Here is a 22,253-nt window from a genome sequence, read left to right on the forward strand (position 1 = left end):
TCAGTCAGTCTCGGTCCATCCAGTTGTCCATCCATCAGAATCCAAGAAGGCCTCCCAAACTTTTCTTAAACATCTAAATAGAAGTCCAGATAGCAAACTAAAATGGGAATTCATCTGATGAGCAGTGTCTTATCCCTCCCCAGAGTATTATGTTAGAGGACTACCTGCTTATCTAGCATTGTCTACTCATAGATGCTTCAAAATTTAGAAGTGTCTATCGGACTGGGAAAGGCAATTCTAAGAAATAAGACCTGTGCATTTCTTACTCGCTTTCAACCATCAGTTCTTTTGGTTCTCAGTTGGATGGTTTCTTGTTTTAGCTTTCCTTGAACTTTGAGTTCAACCATGTTAAAATAATGACATAGAGAAAGAAACTTCTGCGGACTGAGTATTTGGATTGACAAGGACTTCTGAATTTTTATTTGGTGCAAGAGACCTCAACAGTGACTTGCTTTTTTAAAAGAGCTTTTACCTATGCAAAACGTATGAGTAAAAGTTGCTTAGAAAAAAAAATAATTAAAAAAATGTGAACAAAATTTTGAAAAAAAAACTTACCGAAGTTTTTTCTTGACACTCTTGAAACTTTTTCTTGCAGCTTGTTTAGAAATAGATTTCTTTTCCATTTGTATTAATGCTAAATTAAGATTTAATTAGACGATCTGTGGGTGGCCCAAAAGTTTCGTGTTTGAAATTGAGAATTTACCACCACATTTCAGCAAAGAGGTGGGAATTTTTCATGGTTTCAGGTTTTGTGGCCTATGATTCACAACAACTAAGTTTTATACTTAGGATACACAAGACTTCTGTTTGTTTGACTTTGGCAAATAATATCAAGCAAAATGAAGCAGAAATTCAAAGCTGTCTTAATACCTCTGCTTTCGTTTAGCCTCTGGGCTGTTTTTCAAGAGAATATGAAGGACCTTTTTCATTCTCCTCTGTCTCTTTGTTGTAAGCCTTCTGTTAGACTTGCTTTTTCTTCCTGTGACTGTCACAAAATCAAGGACAACAGAGGACTGAAAAGTGCTATTTCAGTGAGTCCAAATTCTGTGATGAATGGCAAAAATTTATTCCACCATGCAAAAGAAAAAGATGGCTTTAGAAAACTTCTCTTCTCTGCCAAACGGTGACCTTCAATCTCATTGCCTTTATTACATTACTGTAGAGCTAAGAGAGAAAGGGAGGTATTAGGGACCAGCTAGACCACGTACCACAGAGCAGTGCAAATCTGCTGGGGAATAACATCCCTTGGTCCTCTGAAGAGCAGCATACCTTCTTCACATTTGAGTCCCAGCAAAAATTGAAATGACGGATGCAGTTAGTGCTACAAAGCTGAGTGGGGAAAAATGAGAGAGGAAAAGACAATTATTTTCTTAAGGTTGCTCAAGGTCTTACTCAGGCCTGCTGGTGACGTAGAAGGAGCATGTCTTAAAGCATTTCTCACTCCGAACCCTTTCCACATTTTCAACTCATCTCTTTAGTTCATCTCTCTCTTTCTTTTCCCTGTCACTTCCTCCCCTCCTTCCTCACTACTTCCCCAAACAAAGATTTCAGCTTGCTCACCCATGCTGCAAAGCAACGGTGTGAAGTCACATCCTGATAGAATAAGGAACTGTGTAACTGATGTACGCTTGTACAGTACGCTTCGTTGTACTTAGTTTGGTTACAAGCTGGTAGCAGTTGCACATCAGCTGGATAAACCTGAAATAAAAATGTTGAAGAGAAAACCATCTAATGTGTCTGATAAGGAGAAAAGTCAAAAGCCAAAGGTAAGAATGTTCAATTTTTATTGTCAGTGCATAATAACATGAATTCTTAACCATTTTTAAAAGAAGGATTTCCTTTTCAGTCCTAGCTTCAGGATTCCCTGATGTGCTAGCAAGTGCCTCAGTGGTATAATCTCAGGAATCTATTTGTATATACTCACCTTATAAAAGTAATGATCCAATTCAGGGAATTAACATTGTAAAGCTGCTACAGCTGTGCTAAAGGGTCCTGGTACTGGACTTTGTCTATTATTATATGATCTGCATCAGTCTTTTAACAGAGGGGCTCATAAAAAATCCTCTCTCTCCCTTTCATCTACAATGAACTGATGATGTCCCACAAAAGAGTGAGAGAATCAGTGAAGAATTAGAAAAACTATTAAATTTGTTCCTTGTGTTAATAAATTTGCTTCTGCATCATCATAACCAAAGGAGGAGAGGGTACTTGGCAACCAGTGTTTCTCATCTTCACTTTCCTGGGACTTAACATCTTTTCAGACTGAAATAAATGTTCTGAATAAATTGATAATATGCTACACTGGACACTTTCCACCATCTGGAATAACAAGAAAAAAAGCAAGAGTTTTGGAAGATGCATAAGGATGTGTCCTGTGCTAGAAATTTATTTTCAGTCCCTGGACTGGATGCAGAATGACCTCTGCAAGTGTACTGTAAGCCTGAAGAGAAATGGCTACTGCTAGACCTGAGCATAGCAGTATCCATTTTTATTTCAATTTGCCAGTGCTGAAAATTTAAATAAGAGGTTAGAAAAGCCTTTTAGTATATCTCTGCTCTCAGTAACTCATTGTCTCCTAGTTTACAGATCCATCTGCTCATTGTTTGGGAATACACCACACTTCATGGTTTCTGGGTCCTAAATATTATTGCAGATACTGTTTCAGCAGGAATGTCTTCTGGTTTTACTCAGCATTGGCTTTTGTGTTTTGCATTTGCAGTTTTAGACTTTGACTCATTAACAATTAAAATTAATTGGGTTTCCATGGATCTGAAACAATTCTGAATCCATTTTCCCATGGTTTTGAATTTTTTTTAAGCATTTCACTGGTTGGTATGGTATGCATTTTCTTCTGTTTGCTCATCATGCTTTTTTTTTAAAGACAGGGCAGAAGTATAATTAATATTTAATTACATTATAGGTTAAGCAAGAAATGATCATGAGAGACTCTGTGGATAGGCTTTTCTTTCCTGTTAAATAATTCCAAAAGCAAGTTTTGATCACTGTCTTCTTCTAGAATAATACATTCCTAACATTCTTTTTCTACAGAGTTAGTTATTCATTCATGAATGCACTCCGTGCTATTAAATTGCTGGCATTGTGGCTTTTCGAAAATATATATAAACATCATGGTCATGGATTTGATTCACTGTATGTGCAAAGCAGGGATAAAAAGAGGCTAACCACTTGACTGAGTGTCAAACATGCTGACTTTGCCGTGCTGACTCTGTCTTATTGTAAATGTTTACAAAAATGGAAAGGTCTCGATGAAGTGGCTCAGGATGTCTCTCTGCCTCAGTAGTGTGCTTTGAAACATTTCACCTACTACAGTCCTGCTTTTGCACAGAATTGTGTAACCTTTCCATGGTGAGAAAGTTTTTGCCGAATGTGTTATTCACAAAAAGGGCATGGGAGCAGACAGCCCCCCATCTCATGGAACAGAAATCTTAGCTTGTTGTAGCAAGTTTCGAAACATGCCCCGTGGAAGCAATGCAAATACTTAAGTTGCTTAATACTGAATTGGGTAACATGGGGCACACATCCTTACCTCCCGACAGAAGCTACAGGATTTCACAAGTGACTACCCTAGGTCACTGCCTGGCTGCCCCTGCTCTTCACAGGCAACATTTGGTACCCCCTCACACTCGCAGGGCAGCATGCTGTTGTCATGGTGGAGGTCTTAGGCTACCTCACCTTGCCTTTAGGCAGCTTAGTTGTCCCAGCATCTCCAATACATCCACACAGGGCTAACACAAGACCTGTGGGAGTGCCATAAGGTCTGGAGTGTTACGTGAAAATCAGGGTTCTAACTTATGCCCTCAAAGAGGACATCAAAAAGATGTTTTCAGGTAACTGAATCTTACCATAGGGACCAGTTGTCTTTATCACAATTGGATGAACTCCTGTGCATTAATTCAAGTGTTTCACCAGGATTTTCTTTTTAATCCTTTTGCTTTTGTTACTTTCTGATGTGAAGAATATCAGCACCTAGTCACAGCTTTTGATAAAGACGAAACAATACCATGCAAGGCTGGCATTAAAACCCTTCTCAAGGCAATTTGCTGTCCCTAAATAAAGCCTCTAGTAGTGGTGGGCAGGTCAATGACCAATGCAGAACTAATATAGATTTTTGGTATCAAAATGCCAGTTGTCTGTGTGCAATGCATTTACTTTGCTGATTACTGTCTTGCTTAAGGGACTTCTGCAGATGCATTCGGTGCTGCCTAGACAAAAAGTAGCATCTTACAACTCCCAGTGCCTGCTATGAAAGAGTCGATACTTGTCCATTGCCATGAAATAGTATTGCCAGTTCGTCTTGTCATACAGCAGGATTTCTGTAGTGCTGCAGTCATGCTAATATCTTCTTTGCATATCCGGCAGCTTTTGCTTATGCAGGGATATACATATAACTAATGTATGCTTTGTTTGTAAACTAAATAAATAAACTTTCATTGCTAGGCAAAAAAAAACCCTATACCTGGTGTCATCCCAGAGAAAATAGGGAGAGAAATGTGAGAGAAATGTTTACAAAAGACATACTGGAAGGATTCTGACCCTTTGACAATGTTTATCATTGTAGCTGCACACACCGCCATGGCAGTGTACATTTATAGCTTGCACATCAGCTGAAGACCCAGGTAGTTGAACTATAACAGAAAAGTCCTAAGGCTTAAACATACCCTGCTTAATATTGAAGAAACTCAACCAACTGAAGGGCTAAGCTTTCTATTTCAAGCCTGTTTAATCTAACCTATCTGTCTGTCCAGGACCTTAAATGACTTTCTATCACAACAGAGCCTGTGCACTTTCCATCAGGGAATCCACCAAGAGGCAGCTCTCTCTCAGTGCTTCCTTTCAGTCCTCACCTGTCCCCTTTTCTCTCAGACGAGACAGGGCTTGGTTTATATGGAATAGCTGTTCTGAGCTGCAGAGTTATGTGTGGGCAGGTGAGGTCAAAGAAACGAGGTCTTGCACCTAGCCCTGAGGTTCGTGGTCATGCTGATGGTCGGAGTCGGCCTCAACTCTGTCAGCTCACTGCAGGGAGAACATGTGTCTCCAGTATTGCTGGAGTTTTATTTGCAGAGCGGGGAAGTACTGTAGTAAGTGGAGGGAAGGCTGCTTTTACATTTTTTTGCTTTTTAGATGTGTTTCAGCTATGAGTTTGTACAGCCTGTCCCACCACCCCTTAGAGAGCTGAGGAGAAGGAGAACAGTTGAGGATGAAAGAAATCACCCTGCATTTTAGGCTCTTTGGCCCTTAGGACACTACAAATGTGGCCTGAAGCAGATTTAGAAAGATGATAAGAAAAAAACATTCTAAGAAATTATACAGGATCTAGTCTTCTCTTTCGTATATGCTTCAGGCAGCACCATATCCTGGCACCATACAAATAAAACACTGTTAAAGCATTTTGCAGCTACTCTGCATTCCACTTTGCACTGTTTTACATAGGTGCAAATGACAGTGGAAGGTGCAAATAATCTGTAGAACATCCCTGCATTGCCCTGCCCACTTCACAGGGTGCGCAGAGGCTATTCCTTTCTCTCTCTCTTTCTCAAATTCCTATGGACACAGCAAACTTGAGAACTGCCTGATGATTCTTGGCTTTACTTCAAGCCGAAGCTAAGACGACTTTGTGCCGTTTTTTCTGGCTTGACTGAAGGAAGTCTTGTGTCATTATTCTACATGACAGTTGATATATGTTTATGCTAAAGGTTTGAGACATTTTTGTTTCCTTATTCTGCTTCCAAACGCGCTTGGTGCTCGAAACTCAGCTTACTTCTGGTGTATAAGACAATTCAGGGTCAATGCCTGTGCACATTCTTTAGGCAAAAATATGTCCAAGTATCTAATTAAATCAATATTCACTTAGGTAATAAACTATTATTTATTTTCAGGGTTATGAGAAAATAGTGGTAAATCCAATAGAAGGAAATATTTTAATGTACAACTTTGTTCCCTAGTACTATTTCATACCAATATTTTTCCTATTTTATAAGCTTTAAATGAAACCCTGCCTCCACGGAAATCAATGCACATTTTTACCATGGACTTGAGGCCAGGATTTCCGCTTTTTATATATTCTTCACAGAAGGCCTGATCCTGACTCTGATAACACTTAAATGAATAAATTAGCTTTGATCCCATTGATTTCAATGGGATTCATCATCTGAGTAAAGTTTAAAGCTTGCCTAAGTGATTGGAGCCTATAGTGCAGAGAGATGCTATAAGAAAGTTTTTTGGTACTGCTTTTTTCTTACACAGCGGCTTGTGACTCTCCAATGGGGAATATGTGCCAAAGAAAAGAAAACAGAAAATAGGTACAGCAAACCTAAATACCAAAAATAATTCAAGACATAATTAGATCTTCTGTTGGACAAGATCTGCAGTGAAGAGATTGCTCATTCAGTGTTAATGAATATTAACTAGGATTTATCCTCGACTGGGGAAAGCCAAGGGTTTTCATTTTATTTCAAAGGTAGAGACCAGTAGAGTTCTGAAAACAGCAAGTTTTGTACTCTTTTCTTTCCCCCTGAAATTTTGAGTGCATAATAAATGAGCCACTGCTAATGTCACAGATGCTAATTTTCACAACCATGACTGAAGTGATGTTCGTTTCCATTTGCATTTCATTCTAACAATGATGAGAGGTGATGAGCTGATGATAAGCTGTTTTCACCGTACTGCCCGCTGTGCAAATTTATGCTTATAGGCAAAGATGACACATAGTTCTGTCATTAAAGGTCTTTACTGCATTGCTTCTTGAAGAAAGACTGTTTGTCAAAATCCATTTGGACTCTGTTAAATAAGCAGAAATGGATGACAACATCTGGGAAGTAGTTTTAAGAATGTGGTTTATAGCAGAAATACCTGTGGGCTTTTATCAGGGAGGGTTCAGAGAAAGAAAAAATGATACTTGTAATAACCATGCATGTGTAGACGGGGAAAAAAGGGATTGCAGGTGACACTTCAGAAGGTGTTTCCTGTCTCCCTCAGGCTTCATAAAAAAACAGAACAAGGTTAGAGTTAACCTTGGGTTATTTTTCTTGTGTGAGTGGAAGGCTCTACAATCATATTACTGCTCTTCTTTCTCACCTCTGTTATTTTTTCTTCTTCATTTATATTATCATCTTACTTCTTGATCATCAGCCAACTATTTTTTTTTCAACAGCATTTTCAGAAAGTTGTTTGTGTCTTAGCATATACGTTAGCATATCTCTTCTAGAAAGGCTTTGAAATTTGAAGAATTTCTTTTTCTCACCAGAAAGTAAGGGTCCAGGATCTTTGTGGGGAAAGAACAGCTGTTTCTCTCCTGCCTCTTGCAAGGAGGCTGATTAGGATGTCCACATTTTAATGCTCAGATCAACACACAGGCTTGTTGAGGGCTCACACAGCTCTAGACTACCTCATGTGTCAAAGGAAACATGGGCATCTGTGGGCTGGTCCAGTCCTGGCCTCTTTTGTGTGTTCCCTTGATTACAGGACCTTTTAAATTTTGACCAGCCTTGTGCAAAATTCAGGTCATTTCTTATTTCTTACCTGTATTGGTTTTCCTTCACTAGGCAGGTTTAAGTCCTTAATAGCAGAATATTTTAAAATAAGTGAGAGCAAATTTCCTGAAGGAAATATTTGCACATTAATATGAATTTTGCTTAGAGTAACAAACCCAGTTTGGTTCATTTATTTTCCTAAGTAAGCAAGAGCATTTCAAGATGTCTGAACCACCTTCTCCAGCCACTTTTAGTAACTGGACTATCAACCACAATATTTATAACTACTCTGATAAATACTGTAGTACAACTACAGGTATATAAATCAGCATTAGTTGCCTTCTAATTTTTTAATTAGCTTTATAGAGCAGGTGACTTACTTCAATACTGTGTTTCTAGGAAACCCAAACTACCCCAAATTGAACATTGGCCAAGATATCTGTCATTGCTGGAAAAAACCCAGTAAATGTTTATGGGCAGAACAAGCAGAGGATGTGGCCTACAGTTTTCTGCAGGTTTCAACACTTCTAGTAATCTGTGTCATAGCGTAAATCCAGACTGAAGTCATTATAAAGCCATCACTGGCCAGCTGGTATAAGCAATTTATGGGTGACTACAAACACTTTAGCCAGAAGACTCAACCCCTTGATGTGTGGGCAGAAACCCCCGGCCATAACCACTGCGGAGAAGGAAAATAAGAAGTCTTCTGGGCCTCTGTAATCACAATACCCCTTAATGTTTATCTTCTGAAAGCTTGCAACAGAGATAGCAGAGTTACTTCTGTTCTTAGAAACAGTTATATACACTTTGATAGTGTTTTTCATTTTGCTGCTTGGCTCCAGGCTACACATTTTATAGGCTCCGAATATTTAGCAAGTCATATGTCCTTTAAACAATCCTAATGAAAATCTTTATTTCATATACCAGACAAAGGCATCTGTGTGCACATGTTGATATTCCACAGAAAGATGAATGACCACCTGCTTTTTTCCCCAAGTGAAATCTCTCCTGTATATCTGCTTGCTCCTACCTTTCTAGCTTTTCATATCTTATACCACTTAAAGTGCACCCAAGAGCGTGTTATTACTTCTGTTGTTGTTGTTGTTCTTTCCAAACCTGAGACTGAAATTCCAGACTAGGGAAAAGTCTGGAGATTTGGAACTGCTTCAGGGAAGCTGCTTCTTTGACTATACTTATTGTACACCATACTGCCACTTTTTCCCCCATACCTCTTTCGTTTATGCCATGGATACACAGAAAACTGGATAACGACTTCACCTGTACACAGTCTTCAGGCTGCTTAGCTGCCACTCGTAAGATCTACTGGCATCTTTCTGGTAGGCTGCATGTCAACAGCAAAGGGTCTCTCATCTCTGACCATCACCTAGCACTGAGGATGACAAGAAGGTTTCTCTGGGAAAAAGATCTAGTAATCCTCCTAATGTTTTGCACCAGTGATAGGACAAGAGGAAATGGCCCCAGTTTGCACCAGGGGAGGTTTACATTGGACGTCAGGAAAAATTTCTTTACTGAAAGAGTGGTCAAACATTGGAACAGGCTGCCCAGGGAAGTGGTGGAGTCACTATCTCTGGAGGTGTTCAAAAAATGTGTAGATGTGGCACTTTGGGACATGATTCAGGTTGGGCATGGTGGCATTGTGTTGACAGCTGGACTTGATGATCTTAGAGGTCTTTTCCAGCCTTAATAATTCTATGATTTTGTCTTCATCTCTTTTATCATCTTCACAAGAATGACCAAGAAAGCTCACACTCCTGCCCTTGATTTCCATGGGATGCTGAATGGTTACTTCCTTGAGAACCGCAGGGAGTCATAAGTTCCTCTACTTGGTCATGCTGACCTCATTCAGAAGGTGTGGTAGGTGTGCTGGTCTTTCCGGTATGTTGAAAGGCAAGTGAGATGTGGGGCTACTGGAATACTTGAGTACTAGGTTCTAGGTTTTTCTGCAGGGTTTCTCATGGCTTCTTCAGGGAGAAGAGAAACAGTAGAGTGGTGTTCAACCAGAAAAGATGAAAAGCTATGGTGCAGTTTCATGTCTTCCCTTTACCATTGTTTGAGATCGAGATGGAGATTCGTCACTGACAGCCTGCAGCTGTGAGATAAAGACATCAGCTTCCCTTAGCAATGGCACAGCCAAAAGCAGATGTATGATGAGATGACAAAGTGACCAAGGCAGCTGAATGAGTTCACGCAGCTTGACTCTCTGCTGCCTTCACCTGTGCAATGTAAATACTGAGCTTTACTGCTCACAAAATGCTTTCACTCACCACAGCTGCTCTGTTTTTCTCCTATACTTCTATTTGTCTGCCTCCTTTTTAAGGTCAGATGATAATCCAAAAACTGCTTCACAGAGCTGGAAAGGGGACATGGTTCATTGATGGATGAGCAGCTCAGAGCCTGTGTAGAGGGTGCATAAAATGACTGGCAATGGTAGAGCAGGCAGTCAGCTCTACTCACAAGTACATGACAAGGCTCTTCTGATATTGTCTATTGGCCTGTTTCCATGATTTTCTTTCTCTTTCTAGAATGAAGGCTATATTCACTTGATTAATGTGTCTTGGTAATTGTGTCTATATTTGTAAAATATTTGAAACCTATGTGTTTGGGATTTTGGTTAGTATCTGAGGGAATGGAAAGAGCAGACCTGTTCCTAGTTGTTCATGAAAGCTTAAAACCTTGTAGCTGGCACAATCCCCTTTGCAATGAAAGGCCGGATTTGAGTAGGATTTGGAGTATGGCCTCGAATTTGGGCTTCACATAACACCTCAAAGCCCTCACTGTGCCTTGTAGCGTCATTTCATTGGCGAGTGCCTCTCAACTACACGTAGTTTTCATGGAGGTTGCAAGAGCAGGGGAGGAATGAAAAGGTTAGTCTCAATTTTGTTGTGTGTCAGAATGAAAACACACTTCAAATGTCTGGTACGTTTGTTTTTCATGAGACGAAACTGTAGTCTTCCACTGAGCTGTGATCGCAATAATCTCATGCCACAGAGATAATCGCATGGAGAGAGGGGAATTAATGTGCCCACACTAGTTTAGTACCATTTGCTGTACCCAACAGTGAGCTGTTGATTGTATTCATTCCTTTCTGGTGTAAGAGTGACCTGAACAGAATCAGATGCTATCTTGTCTTCAGACAACTAGATCTTTTTCCTAGGATTGAAGTTATAGAGCTTATGCTACAAAACCCCAGAATTTAACACATCATAATTTCTGCACTAAGAAGTATTCTTACGCAGTGTTAAACCGTAGGGAGTCATAAGTTCCTGAGCTGGAAACCCTGAGCTGGAAACCTTTCAGCTTCCATATTGGTCCAAAAGCAAAAGCTTATTGAATTTATTTTACGAGTTCAAATTTTGAAGGAGCATATTTTAGATTCCCAGGCATATGTTGTGCAAGCATGTCTAGTTTTTTGAAGCCTGTGAGGCTGTGAAGTGCCATGTGTGTTTTCTTCAATTGGACAATAAGGACAACTTTGGCGCATTGATGGCAATAAGCCAACACTGGAACCCAGCATTCTGACAAGGGACGATACATTAAGTGGAAAAAATGGTGCATGCCACTGGTCATCATTTTAAAGGAGTTAAAAGTTAACCCACTGTAATGAGTACAGTCTTTTGTTTTGTTTTCTTTTCTAAGAGTAAAAAATGTAAATAAATGGACATACAAATATGATGAAACACTAAAATTCACAGTGACTGATGATAGATACTGCACTGAATTTCACTTCTCTACTGTAGTGCATCTCCATTAAGGCAATTTCAGCTAACCTCACTATGGATTCATTAATCAAGTGTAGTCAGGATGTCTGAAGGAAGATAATGAGGGGGGAAAAGCTGGCCTATTGTTTGGATCTTATTCTTCAGCTAATTAGTTTGTTTATCATGCTCCATAATATTTGTATCCCGATAAATAAGTTCCAGTTGCAATTAGTTATCATAATAGATGACTAACACATCTTTATATACTTACAAGTTCAAAATTATTCTGTAAATAGATCACTCATCTTTGTGTTCTCTTTACATCGCATGCCTATACAGATTTCCAGCCTGCCGTATCAGATAACAGAAATGGAAACAAGGTGGACCAGCAGGATTCTAAGATTTCCTCAGGCAAAGGTGCAAGCATCCATGGAGACAAAGTCCTTAATCCTACACCTGTTTCTTTAAGCACTAACATCCTAAATGCATACTGCAGTATCAGCAGTCCTTAGTGCCTTCCAAAATTTCTCCTCTAAAGACCCTAAGAAAAGATTTGTTCATTTTTTACTCATTTTTTACTCATTTAGGATTACATACTGTATATATGCCCCACATAAAGCTGTCACTGTATTACTTAAGAAAAAAAAAAAAACCACAACAAAAAATGTTGAGATTCCAAGAGCCCAGTGGTGTTGGAGGCTGCTCAATATGGGAATGTTTATATGCTCCGTGATATTAACTGCAGCACTCAACCTCAGGTGACATAAAGCATGAAAAAAAGAACTTTCTGTCAGTTTTATTATTTCTAAAAAGGTTCCCCTTGAAAGAGAAGAGTGACCTTGCTCTGCTGAGCTGACATATGCCACTGAATTAATGGCTAAGCTTTGCTGTAGGGAAGCTTGCAGAAACATTACAACTCCAATGGCTGAGTTTGCTGTGAACATTAATCAGAGGAACCAACATGATGTATCAAATACTCATTTAAAAGTAATAAAAACTCTTTCTCCCTCCTTCCCCCAAGTTTCTTAGAATTAGCTTATTGTTGGTCATTACCTATTGTCAAGGCTAAGACTGCAGGACGGCAGTAAAACCTGCATAAGGGTTTTCTAAAGTTTGCTTACTCTTCAGAAAAACCAAACAACCTTTTGGGATGGTCAGCTTTAACCACGACTTAGAGGTTATTTTTTAATCTTGTTTCCCTCTGGAAGGTCATTTTAAGGAATACCTTTTACTGAAAATGTGCCTCTCCCTAGCAAGGAATGCAGAGGCTGCTTTTCATTCTCGGTGACTCCCTGGGAACAGGACCAGCTCCCATGTCATGCATGAACGAAGCGCAAGATAGGCAAGGAAGCTCTCTGCCATTGAAATAACCGCTGTAAAGGATCTTGTACAGCTGTGGTACAATGGTTGAGTCGCACAGACACTGACCAAAAAGTTTGTCACATCAGGCAGGAGTATTTTCTGCCTATCCCCTGCTGCTCTGCTCCAGGCTGGGCAGGTGAGCGTGCTGCAGCCAGCAGCTGTGGCCGCTTCTCAGGCTTACCGAAAGGAACAGCAAAGCCCTCGGACATGCTGCATCTCCCCAAGCTATTCTGCGTGCGGCCTATGTACAGCGTGATGAGGCGGTAGGCTCCTCATCGCTGCTTCTGCTCTGGTGTGGGACCACTCATGGTAGTCGCATTCCCACCTCCTCAGGGGGATTACACTGGCTGCCCCACCTTGTGTGTGCTGGGCAGGCATGGGGCTCCCTTTAAAACTGAGCCCTTGGGGGCTGCATGCTTCTCGGCTCGTCTTCGGCCATGTATATTTTTGTCTTCACTTGAAGCCCATTCTGCAAACACGCATGTGAGTAATTTCTCTTGCACAAGAAATCCAGCTGAACCGTGCAAGGTCAGGACCTAGATAACACACAACACTAATAAAAGTATGCTGTATAAATAAGCAGGGAAAGGACTTTAACTGAAGCAAGGTGATTAATTTTTAAAATATGAGAATTCATCTGTGAGTCCCTCTGGTTCAGAGAGGAGAAAGTTTCAGGAGAGGAAAGATGTTGGTATTTAAGAGATTAAAGATCAAAGCCTGCAATGCTTATGCAGTGTTTAACCATCTTTACTCAGACAGTGCTCCCCTTTACTGCAGTCACAGTGCTGTGGAGGGTAGATTTCCAGGCTTGTCCCTCAATGTTTCTGCCCATGTGTACATGAAGGGTAAAAAAAGGAGAGAGGGGAGGTAGAAGTGCACATCATGCCAAGTCCTTAACTGTCATTTTCATAGCTCCTCGGAGTTTGTCACACATCCTTAACCTTCTTTTAAAGTCATTTTCTTTTCATGGTTTTGTGTGCCACTGAAAGTCACTTTTAATTAAATGTCATATAAATAATAAAGTCTTAATTACATAATTATTGCAAATACCTGTGTGCACACTCCCAGAATTGGACAGACTGTCAGCAGAGCACTTGGAGTGACTTTTCTCACTGGGAACTGAGAGTGCTCTGCAGGAACTGGCCAGGAACAATGGTGCTCAAAATTCAGGGTCAATGGGCATTTAAAGGAAGAGGAGTCAGATTCCCCCCTGCCCCTTGCACATTTCGCAACGCTCAGTTGCAAAAAAAACTTTCTTAGTGTTAAGATAGAAATTTCTTAAATTGCTTCCTTATTTAGTTCCTCACAAACTTGTTTAATCAACTCAGCACATTTTTTTGCCAGCTGAAATTGCCTTTTTGCTCAGACTTCCTACATGGCTTGCCTCTTCCTGAGGAAGACTTACAAATCTTGGAAACCATCTCACCCTTATTTAACTTCATGAAGTTAAGTAGCTTCCCCCTTGCTCTCAGTTGCGTCTGTGTCTGCTTTGCATGAGGTGCCCTTCACAAGCACTCGAGAACCAAGTTTCTGGTGGAAACTCTGACGTGCGGACCGGGTTATTGGGAACCACGTGCTTTGTGTCAGCATTGGTTCAGGCTTGAGAGACTGAGGCTGGTACCAGATAGCAGTACTGATAAAACAGCTGCTCAGTGTTACTGAGCAGCTTACTTTAAAGAGCAAAGTATGTTGACCTGGAGGAGTGTTAAGTATGATTAACTCCTTATTTTTTACAGCTTTCCTTTTCCAGTCATTTTCTGTCATTAAAATTAGTGTGTTTGCTCTGATACTTCATGGTATCACTTTTGTTCAAAGATTTGCTCCCCTCTCTTCCCACCTCCATGCAGTTACTGAATCCCAAACCACGATAACAACCAGTCTTTTATAGAGTCATTTTTAAGCCAGTTAAAAATGTCGTTTCAGTAGGTTGCCCTATTTGAGTTAGCAAGAACAAGCTGTATCTTTTTTATTGCTTTTGACTGGTGAAGTACAAGGTTTAGGCCATGTTTTGTGTGGGCTATAAAGTTACATTAATAGCTTGGTTAGTGGTCAGAAGTTCTATATGTGTAACTAATGTGTAAACAGGAAAAAATCCCTGAGGTAGGGAGGTCACGATGCCTTCTTTTTTTTAACTTCTGTATTACTCCTTGGAGAGTTACTGAATCTTGTATGCAAATTCTCAATCTTTATACAGAAGTGAGGGGAGTTTTGTTGTTCCTGTTGTTTTTCACAGAACATCCCAAAAGCTAAAAATGGCTGTCTCGCCTTCTGGGAAAGTAGGAGAATGTTTCTTTGATTATCTATGCAACAAGATAAGATAGCAGAGTGGCAATATTCATCCCTACTTTGTTAACTCTTAATTTCATTCTCAGAGTAGTCTCCTCCTTCTGAAGGGACTAGGAGCATCAGAGAATAGAAGAAATGAATCAAATCCTGAGCTCCACTTATCTCCATTGATCAAAGCAGCACGCACAGACTGTCCTCTTGGGAGCTGCTGTGGCTTCTTCCAAGCAGACGGGGAAGAATACAAGTGTCTGTGGCAGGCAAGGAAATTGGGCAACATGCTGAGCTCCCTTTTTGTTACTCATGGTGACTGCATTTGCCTCTATACGGCTTATGTGGTCTGGGTAGTCTAAGGATGAATGGAAGCTAAAAATGGAAATGCACAGAGGAATTTGAAGAGATGTACTTGTGTGAGAGGGGCAGTACAAAGCCATTGCGTCATGCTGGACTTAAAAGCTGTTTTGAATAGGACTTGAAGCAAAACATAATGGGCCAGAATTTCTCACAGCAGGGAACCAGATCTCTGAGTAGTGTGAATCGTACAAAGGAAAATAGGAGCTTAATATCACTCATAATGATTATTTAGCAGGATAACTGCCGTCAGTTTTGGCTCAAAGGTTGTCTTTAGACATGAAGAAGCTCTGACTAGTTTATCATAAGAACTAACTGACTTCTCCGATGTTACACCCTACAAGGGAAGGATGTTTTATAACAGAAAGACATGGATTGCAGAACCTCTTCTTGTTCGGTTGTTGGTTGGGTTTTTTTTCTCTATTTGTATACCATACCATTTTCTGGGGAAAATAATAGTCTATTTACAGACAAACCAGATCACCAACTGCACACTGTCCAAATTAAAATAAACAGCAATTACACAGCACTTACTCCTTTAAAATGATTATTTAAAGTTCCTGGATTTCAGGGAATTGAAGATATAGGAAAAGACGGAAGAAGGATTTAAAAATATCTTTGATATTTTCTATTATGTTAATTTGGTATACCAAAGGAGAAGGGATGAAAGTTAATGCATTGTTTTGCAGAAATTGTTTGATCGGTCCTTGCATGGGAAAATAAAAGTGTTTCTCCCTTGCTCATGCCCCCATTAGATTTTACTGAGTGAATTCATATTTGCTTAACATATCCACTGGTAGTTTTTGCGTGAATCCATCCAGAAAAATCACTTAACTTTATAGGATGCTGAATCCTGGTATCAAAAGTCAATAGCATATTTTCTCCTAGTAGCTTTGCATTTACTTTAAAAGCTTCCCTTCTCCTGGAAATAAGTCCTGTCTGTATCTTCACAAAGTAGGTGTTCCCTGACACTAATGCAGTGACTGACACTACTGAAAGTAATACTCCTGTTCCCCTTGCAGCCCAGAGCTCCTAAATCTGCTTTTCGTTATCAGTATAATGGGGTTGAATACATTTTTAAAAGGTGGTAGTTATTGATTACTTAATGGAAAAAGTTAGTATAGAGAATTGCTGAAGCAGCCCTATTTAGAGCTCTCCAGTGCAACAAGACCATTATCTAGAATAGTGGAAATCATCCTGTAACCCTTATTAATATTTAATAGAGATGAAGCAACATTGAAGTACACTACAAAATAGCCCAAGGCTTCTGTAGGATATAAGGTTGTTTCAAGGGTCGAAAAAGAATAACTGATTTCCCTGTGCCCAAGTTGTTTATAGGTAAGACCAACAACAAACATTGGTTTTCCTCTTGTTCCTTTTATAGTATTTGCAGCACATCTGCACTTTAATATACAGTTATTCCTACTAGACATCTTGAAGTGATTGAATGCAACAGAAAGGTCAGTGTATGTTTAGAGATCGCTGTGCGAGACTATTTCATACTTCCCCAAGATTGCTGTGAATCCCAGCCTCCCTCTTTCTATCCCTCCCGCTCCATGCTGCAGGGCACATTTGGCTGGGTTGACAAGCCAGTGAAAGGTGTTAATCCCATCTAATAGAACCATAATCCTTGGGGCTGTGTTTTTATATCATACTATTGAGCTAACCCCTTGTCACAGGATATTGTTCATCTACTTAATAGCAAAGTTCTTTATGGGAATTTTAGATAAAATTAAAGCGTACAATCCAAGTTGTCCTTTTCAATTTCACAAGGTAAAAACAAACAAACAAACCACTGTTTAGCCAACAGAGATTTTCTGAGAGATTACAATCAATTATGAGGAGAGCTTTGTGATTTTTTTTTTTTTTTTCCCCCTCAGTGAATAGTAAATGTCATTTTACTTGTTCAAAAATATTCACAAATCTGGGTCAGCTGCTTCAAATAACCTTTGGCTGGAAATATTTTTCAGGTTAGATGTGCCCAGAAATGTAGTGGAAAAAAATGTTATTTCTTTTTCTCTTAAGCTGCAGTGCTTAGAACATGGCCCTCAAATGTGGGTACACTTTTCTCTTCCATCTGGCTGCGCTCAGGTCTCTCCCATTGCTATGTCTCCCTTTTTTTTTTTTTTTTTTTTTTTTTTTGCTGGGGCGGTGGAGGGCAGAACTGGTTAATAAATAAGTGTGGGAAAACAGGGAAACGAAACAGCAAGGAGCTTTTATTTTCAGTTGTGTTCCAGGAGATGCTGATTTTCTTCTTTTCAAATGGAAACTTTTTCACAACGGTTTCCTGTAGCTTTTCTTTGTCATATCTTTTTTTCCTCTGCAAAGTATTTTTAGTTTAAAAGTGACTGCATGTAAGAGATAAAGGAGCTAATATGGATAGTAACCTTGTGATTTATGAGCAAGGACAGAACAAGATGGGGTCCTTCCTGGATGGAAACACCCAGGGGAGGTATGTGTGTACTCACATAGCTGGTATCATTTTGATGAACTCCTTCTTTAAGATCACGTTTGCGAAGCCTGAATGCCACCTCACCACCCTGTGTGGCATCAGGAGCCCGACACTGTTACTGATGAGTCCCGCAGAGGACTAATTGCTGCCAGGAAAGGCGAGTGTAAGGAGACAGAGCAGCAAACAGCATCTTGGTAGCTGTGGGAGAACAGGAACGGGGCCCTACCAGCACTCAGAAACTTGCCAGCAGCTGAAATCAGTACTTGGGTCTTGGCTCAAACATGTCTTCAGTTTTCCAGCTTTCCAGATTAACTCCCGCAGCGTTATTCACCCTGCGGCCCAGGTAGGGAACCAGAGGGCAGGCGCAGCAAGGGCTGTGTTCTGCTGCTTTTGCCATCACCGAGAGATTTCTCCTTAGCTTCTCTGGAAGCAGGTTCATGCTGGCATTAAGCATGTTTGCAACACGAAGGCAGGCAATGAGACTGGCTATTAAACCAGTCCTTTTCTCCTCCTCTTTTGTTGCCCAAAGCATGATCTACCTCAGTTGCCTCTGAGGCTACTTTGTGAAAACTCCTACCTGGCAGAGAAGTTTGGAAAGCTGTATGGTAGAGCAGAGCCAGGAGCTTGCAGGTCCTTTTGAGGCTTGTGGCACTCCCGAGTGGAGAGTAAAAGGAGGTAGCTAGAGATGCCAGGGGAAGGGGGCATTATGAGTGCTTTGGAAACCTAGGGGGAGTTGAAAAGACAGCTTGTGTGGCTTGGGAGGAAGAAAGCAATGGAGCAAGGAACCAGTTTGGCTGAAATCACGTGGGCAAGGAAAATGGATGAATAAATACAGGAAAACCTGCAACCAGGTAGTCTGAAATCACTTACGTGTTTTTTCCCTCCAGAGGGGATTTTGAAGACTCAGAAAGATACTGAGATGATATTGCATAGTACATAATAGTAAACCCTGCTTCAAGAAATCTGATACTGCATTTAAAAACTTTCATCTAGTATGGAAGAGTAAAGAACTTTAAAAAAAGGAGCCATTCTGGATTTAGCCTTAAGTATTGGTGAAGATATAAAAACAAGTTCTCAAGTACACTGTAGAGCTGATAAATGTCCAAATTCTGGCTGTTATTAGGGACACACATCTGACTTGTCATCAAGGCCAATTTCATGCAGTATGCCAGCATGGGTAGTGCAGTGTCAGCCAATTTTACCTGGGCATGTCTGGCAGGCATTTCTGTGACGCCTCTCACAGAAAGCTGCTGTGCCACTTCCCTCCTTACCATGTCAATTATCCACACACATAGAAAGGGTGATAAGTAGAAGTAAGTAAAAGCAGTCCATTCACACTCTCTTAATGCAGTGGTGCAGCCTTTCTTATGTGCTGTGGCACAGGGAACAATTATACCTGTGTATGTTTAAAAATCAGATCTTCAAACTGGGGGACTGAGAAGAAAAACACCAGGCCTGCCTGATTATTCTGTAACTTACTCCATCCACAACACATGCATTTCTGGAAAAAAGTATTCATAATCCTCGGCAGTCCATAGTGATTCCTGTTGGTAAATAATCATAAACAGTCTCTCCAGCTGCAAAAGCAATCAGTATAAAATGCCACAGTTTACACCACCGTAACCAACTCCATAGCTCGTATAATATTCATGGAAATGCCTTTTTTTTCTGAACTCACAGACAGCAATCTTACCTAGAAGTAACTCCTAGACATCTGTGTATAATTAATGTGAAACTGATGTAGAAGAACTCAATCATATCCATGATCTAGTTAGCATTTGAAGCAGTATTGGTTCTCATTCATTTTTCTGCATCTGGCTGTACAGTCACAATTTTTTTTCCCTGTAGTCACCTCCTAGTTTGTTTCTAGCTGGATGTAGCAGTTCATGGTCCAATGATCTGGGAGGATTTTTTAAACACAAACAGGTGACTTGACAGTTGTATTTAAGTCTTAATAACGGAACAAAACACCAGCAATGAGTCAAGGTTTGTCTTCTCTTTTTTTACAGCGCACAAGCAGCTTTGGAACCTTTGACCGTTTCAGGCATCACTCAATATCAAAGACAGATGATTCAGCTGAGGTCTGTATAACACAGAGTTTTACTTTCTTCAGTTCACTTTCCCACAACAGTTATGCAAAAACATTGGGAAACTATTGTGTGAATTTTACGCTGGTGAGAACTTTGCTAGCTTACCTGCATCTGTCTGGGTGAGTGAGCCCTTGCCAAAATGAACAAGAGAATCACACCTCAACTTTGGTACTTTGATGGGAAGATTAGAAACAATTTTTCAAAGAGAAAATGTGCATTTCAGGTTGGTACATGCACAAAGTAACCGGCACATGTAGGCAACCCACAGATGTGTTATTTTTAAGAACCTGCATAAATACCCGCAATTCTTGTTTGGATTAAGGACAATAAACAATGGGAAACAATATTTTCTAGCATAAAATATATTTTCTTTCTGTCATTCACGCATACAGTGGTGTGCTGCAAAGATGTTTAGGTACACAATTCCCCAGGAAAATTGCTATGACTGACTTTTTTCATCCTAACTGCATTGGTGTCCTTAATATTTTTCTGTAATTCCTATTCCACTACACTGAATTCCATTTTCATGGTGAATTGTTGCTTACTTTTTTATTTCAAATCAGATATCTGAGTTGGAGACTATCAGTGATGTTGGAGATGCAGTACAAACTAAAGCAGCAAATAATGGAGGAAGTTTGGGTAAGAAGATGAGAGCCATTTCCCTTACCATGAAGAAAAAGATGGGTAAAAAGTACATCAAGGCACTCTCTGAGGAGATGGTAAATACAGCTTAAGAATCTTGTGTTTGATGATAATACACATGAAGTAAAAATGTTATGTGCATTTTTCCTGTTCATTTTTCAGTTGTCATCAGTTATGACAATCCATAACAACAGGGTAGCACATACTGAATTAAAACAGCTTTTAGTATGTACTTTTCTTTCATGTGTATGTTAATGTACACACACATGCACATATACAATGAAACCACCACACAGTAAGGGCCCAAGATAGATGCAGGAGTTTTACATCACTGAGTTTTACTTTGTCATCAAGGACCATTTGTATAAGCACCACAAAAAAAATCTCCTGGTGTGGACACAAAGGAGTATTGGATGAACCCCATTGGCAGCCTGGTATTCAACCTGTACAAAATGCTTCATTAGAAGAATTTATCTTTCAATACAAAAATCATTTCCAAAGTCCATTCTGTAGAGGTCATCCAGCATCCTAGAGCATGACAACTCATATGCCTTACCTGCTTTTACCTTATCTAATCTTAGTGAACGTATCCTTATTAAACATAAAAACCATATAATGTTTCACGTACTGCAAACCCCATTTTCTCAATATATTGTGTCAGTCAGTTGCAAATTTTAAAAACCTTACGGAAAAGGGACTTGTCATACTTAATGATCCTAAAAAATCCAGCTAGTCTGCATCCTATCTCACACGTGTCAATATCAAATAAGTAGGGAAAATAAAAACTTCACAAGTAGAAAATAATGTTTCACAGGATACCTTTAGACAGGTTTTGGAGGTCAAAGACAAGGAGTCTTATTTCATTAGTTTGCATTTTTTGCTAAAATCTGAGAGGCTGCAATCCATTATTTTTATATTATAAGAAAGAAAAATCAGAATTTCAGCATTTACCTTCTGCACATTTACAGCAACGATTCACATGACAGAAATTCAATGACTTATCTGGTTGGACACACATGTAGCATAATCTTCATTCCTGCAGGAGATGATGACAATCAATACCGGCCCACTGATTAATCTATGGGTTATGCTGCTGACTGGTGTACCCAGCACTGTCCTTGTCAAAAACCAGTGTAGTCTTTCATTTCAATGCTATGCTTTATATGTACCTGTTTGGGTCTTTACTTCATACACGCACTATCATCTTTGCTTGACTTCATCAGCCAACTGAGGAATAATTAATATTTCCCCAAACATATCGTAACATCCTAAGTACTGCAGGATGTTTCAGTTGCATCAGAATGTCACACACATTGACAACGTGATGAAATTGCTGAGGAAATTCCTTTGAAATCTCTTCATTATTTCATTTAGTTGTTACATCATCCCTAACTTACCTGTGATTGAGATATGGATCTCACTGGTTTGAACAGGCTTTGATTCCTGAGGTGTGATTTAATGTTATATACTCAAGGGGACAATTTCATATACCATTAGATTTTGTGAGAGAAACATGCACCTGTCAATTCTGAAATGCACTGGATTTTGAGGCCAGTGTGTAGGCTGGGCAATGTGGTGAGCATGGTGCTAGAACACACCAATGCTGTACATGTGTTCAAGCTGTCTCCAGAACGCCCTGGCTTGGGTGCTAGCCTGCTGCCAAGCACCCATGATTTTCAGAAGTTCAATGAAAAACACAGCTGTATCAGCTAGCACTTCACCGTCTGCTTTCAGAATTAAACTTTGTATTTCCTCCTCTGAGATAACTGGAAAGAAACACCTTATCTAGCTACCTTTGAATTTCCATTACAAGCCTTTATTGCTGCTGTAGTATATCGCAGTCTTCTGAGATGGAGAATTAGTT

The 22,253-nt window shown here is 39.9% G+C and overlaps 1 protein-coding gene across 1 annotated transcript in view; it reads left to right on the forward strand.

The window, feature by feature from the left end:
* The first annotated feature begins 1,709 nt into the window (after positions 1-1,709).
* Positions 1,710-22,253, forward strand: part of SAMSN1 (SAM domain, SH3 domain and nuclear localization signals 1) — a 34,022-nt gene continuing 13,478 nt past the window's right edge. The window contains exons 1-3 of the mRNA XM_009961802.2: positions 1,710-1,766; positions 19,667-19,738; positions 20,311-20,466. Coding sequence (XP_009960104.1) covers positions 1,710-1,766; positions 19,667-19,738; positions 20,311-20,466 — 285 coding nt within the window. The remainder of the gene's footprint in view (positions 1,767-19,666; positions 19,739-20,310; positions 20,467-22,253) is intronic.

This window comes from Leptosomus discolor, chromosome 1 (genome assembly GCF_034619465.1).
Source record: "Leptosomus discolor isolate bLepDis1 chromosome 1, bLepDis1.hap2, whole genome shotgun sequence".
In the NCBI taxonomy this organism is placed as follows: Eukaryota; Metazoa; Chordata; class Aves; order Leptosomiformes; family Leptosomidae; genus Leptosomus; species Leptosomus discolor.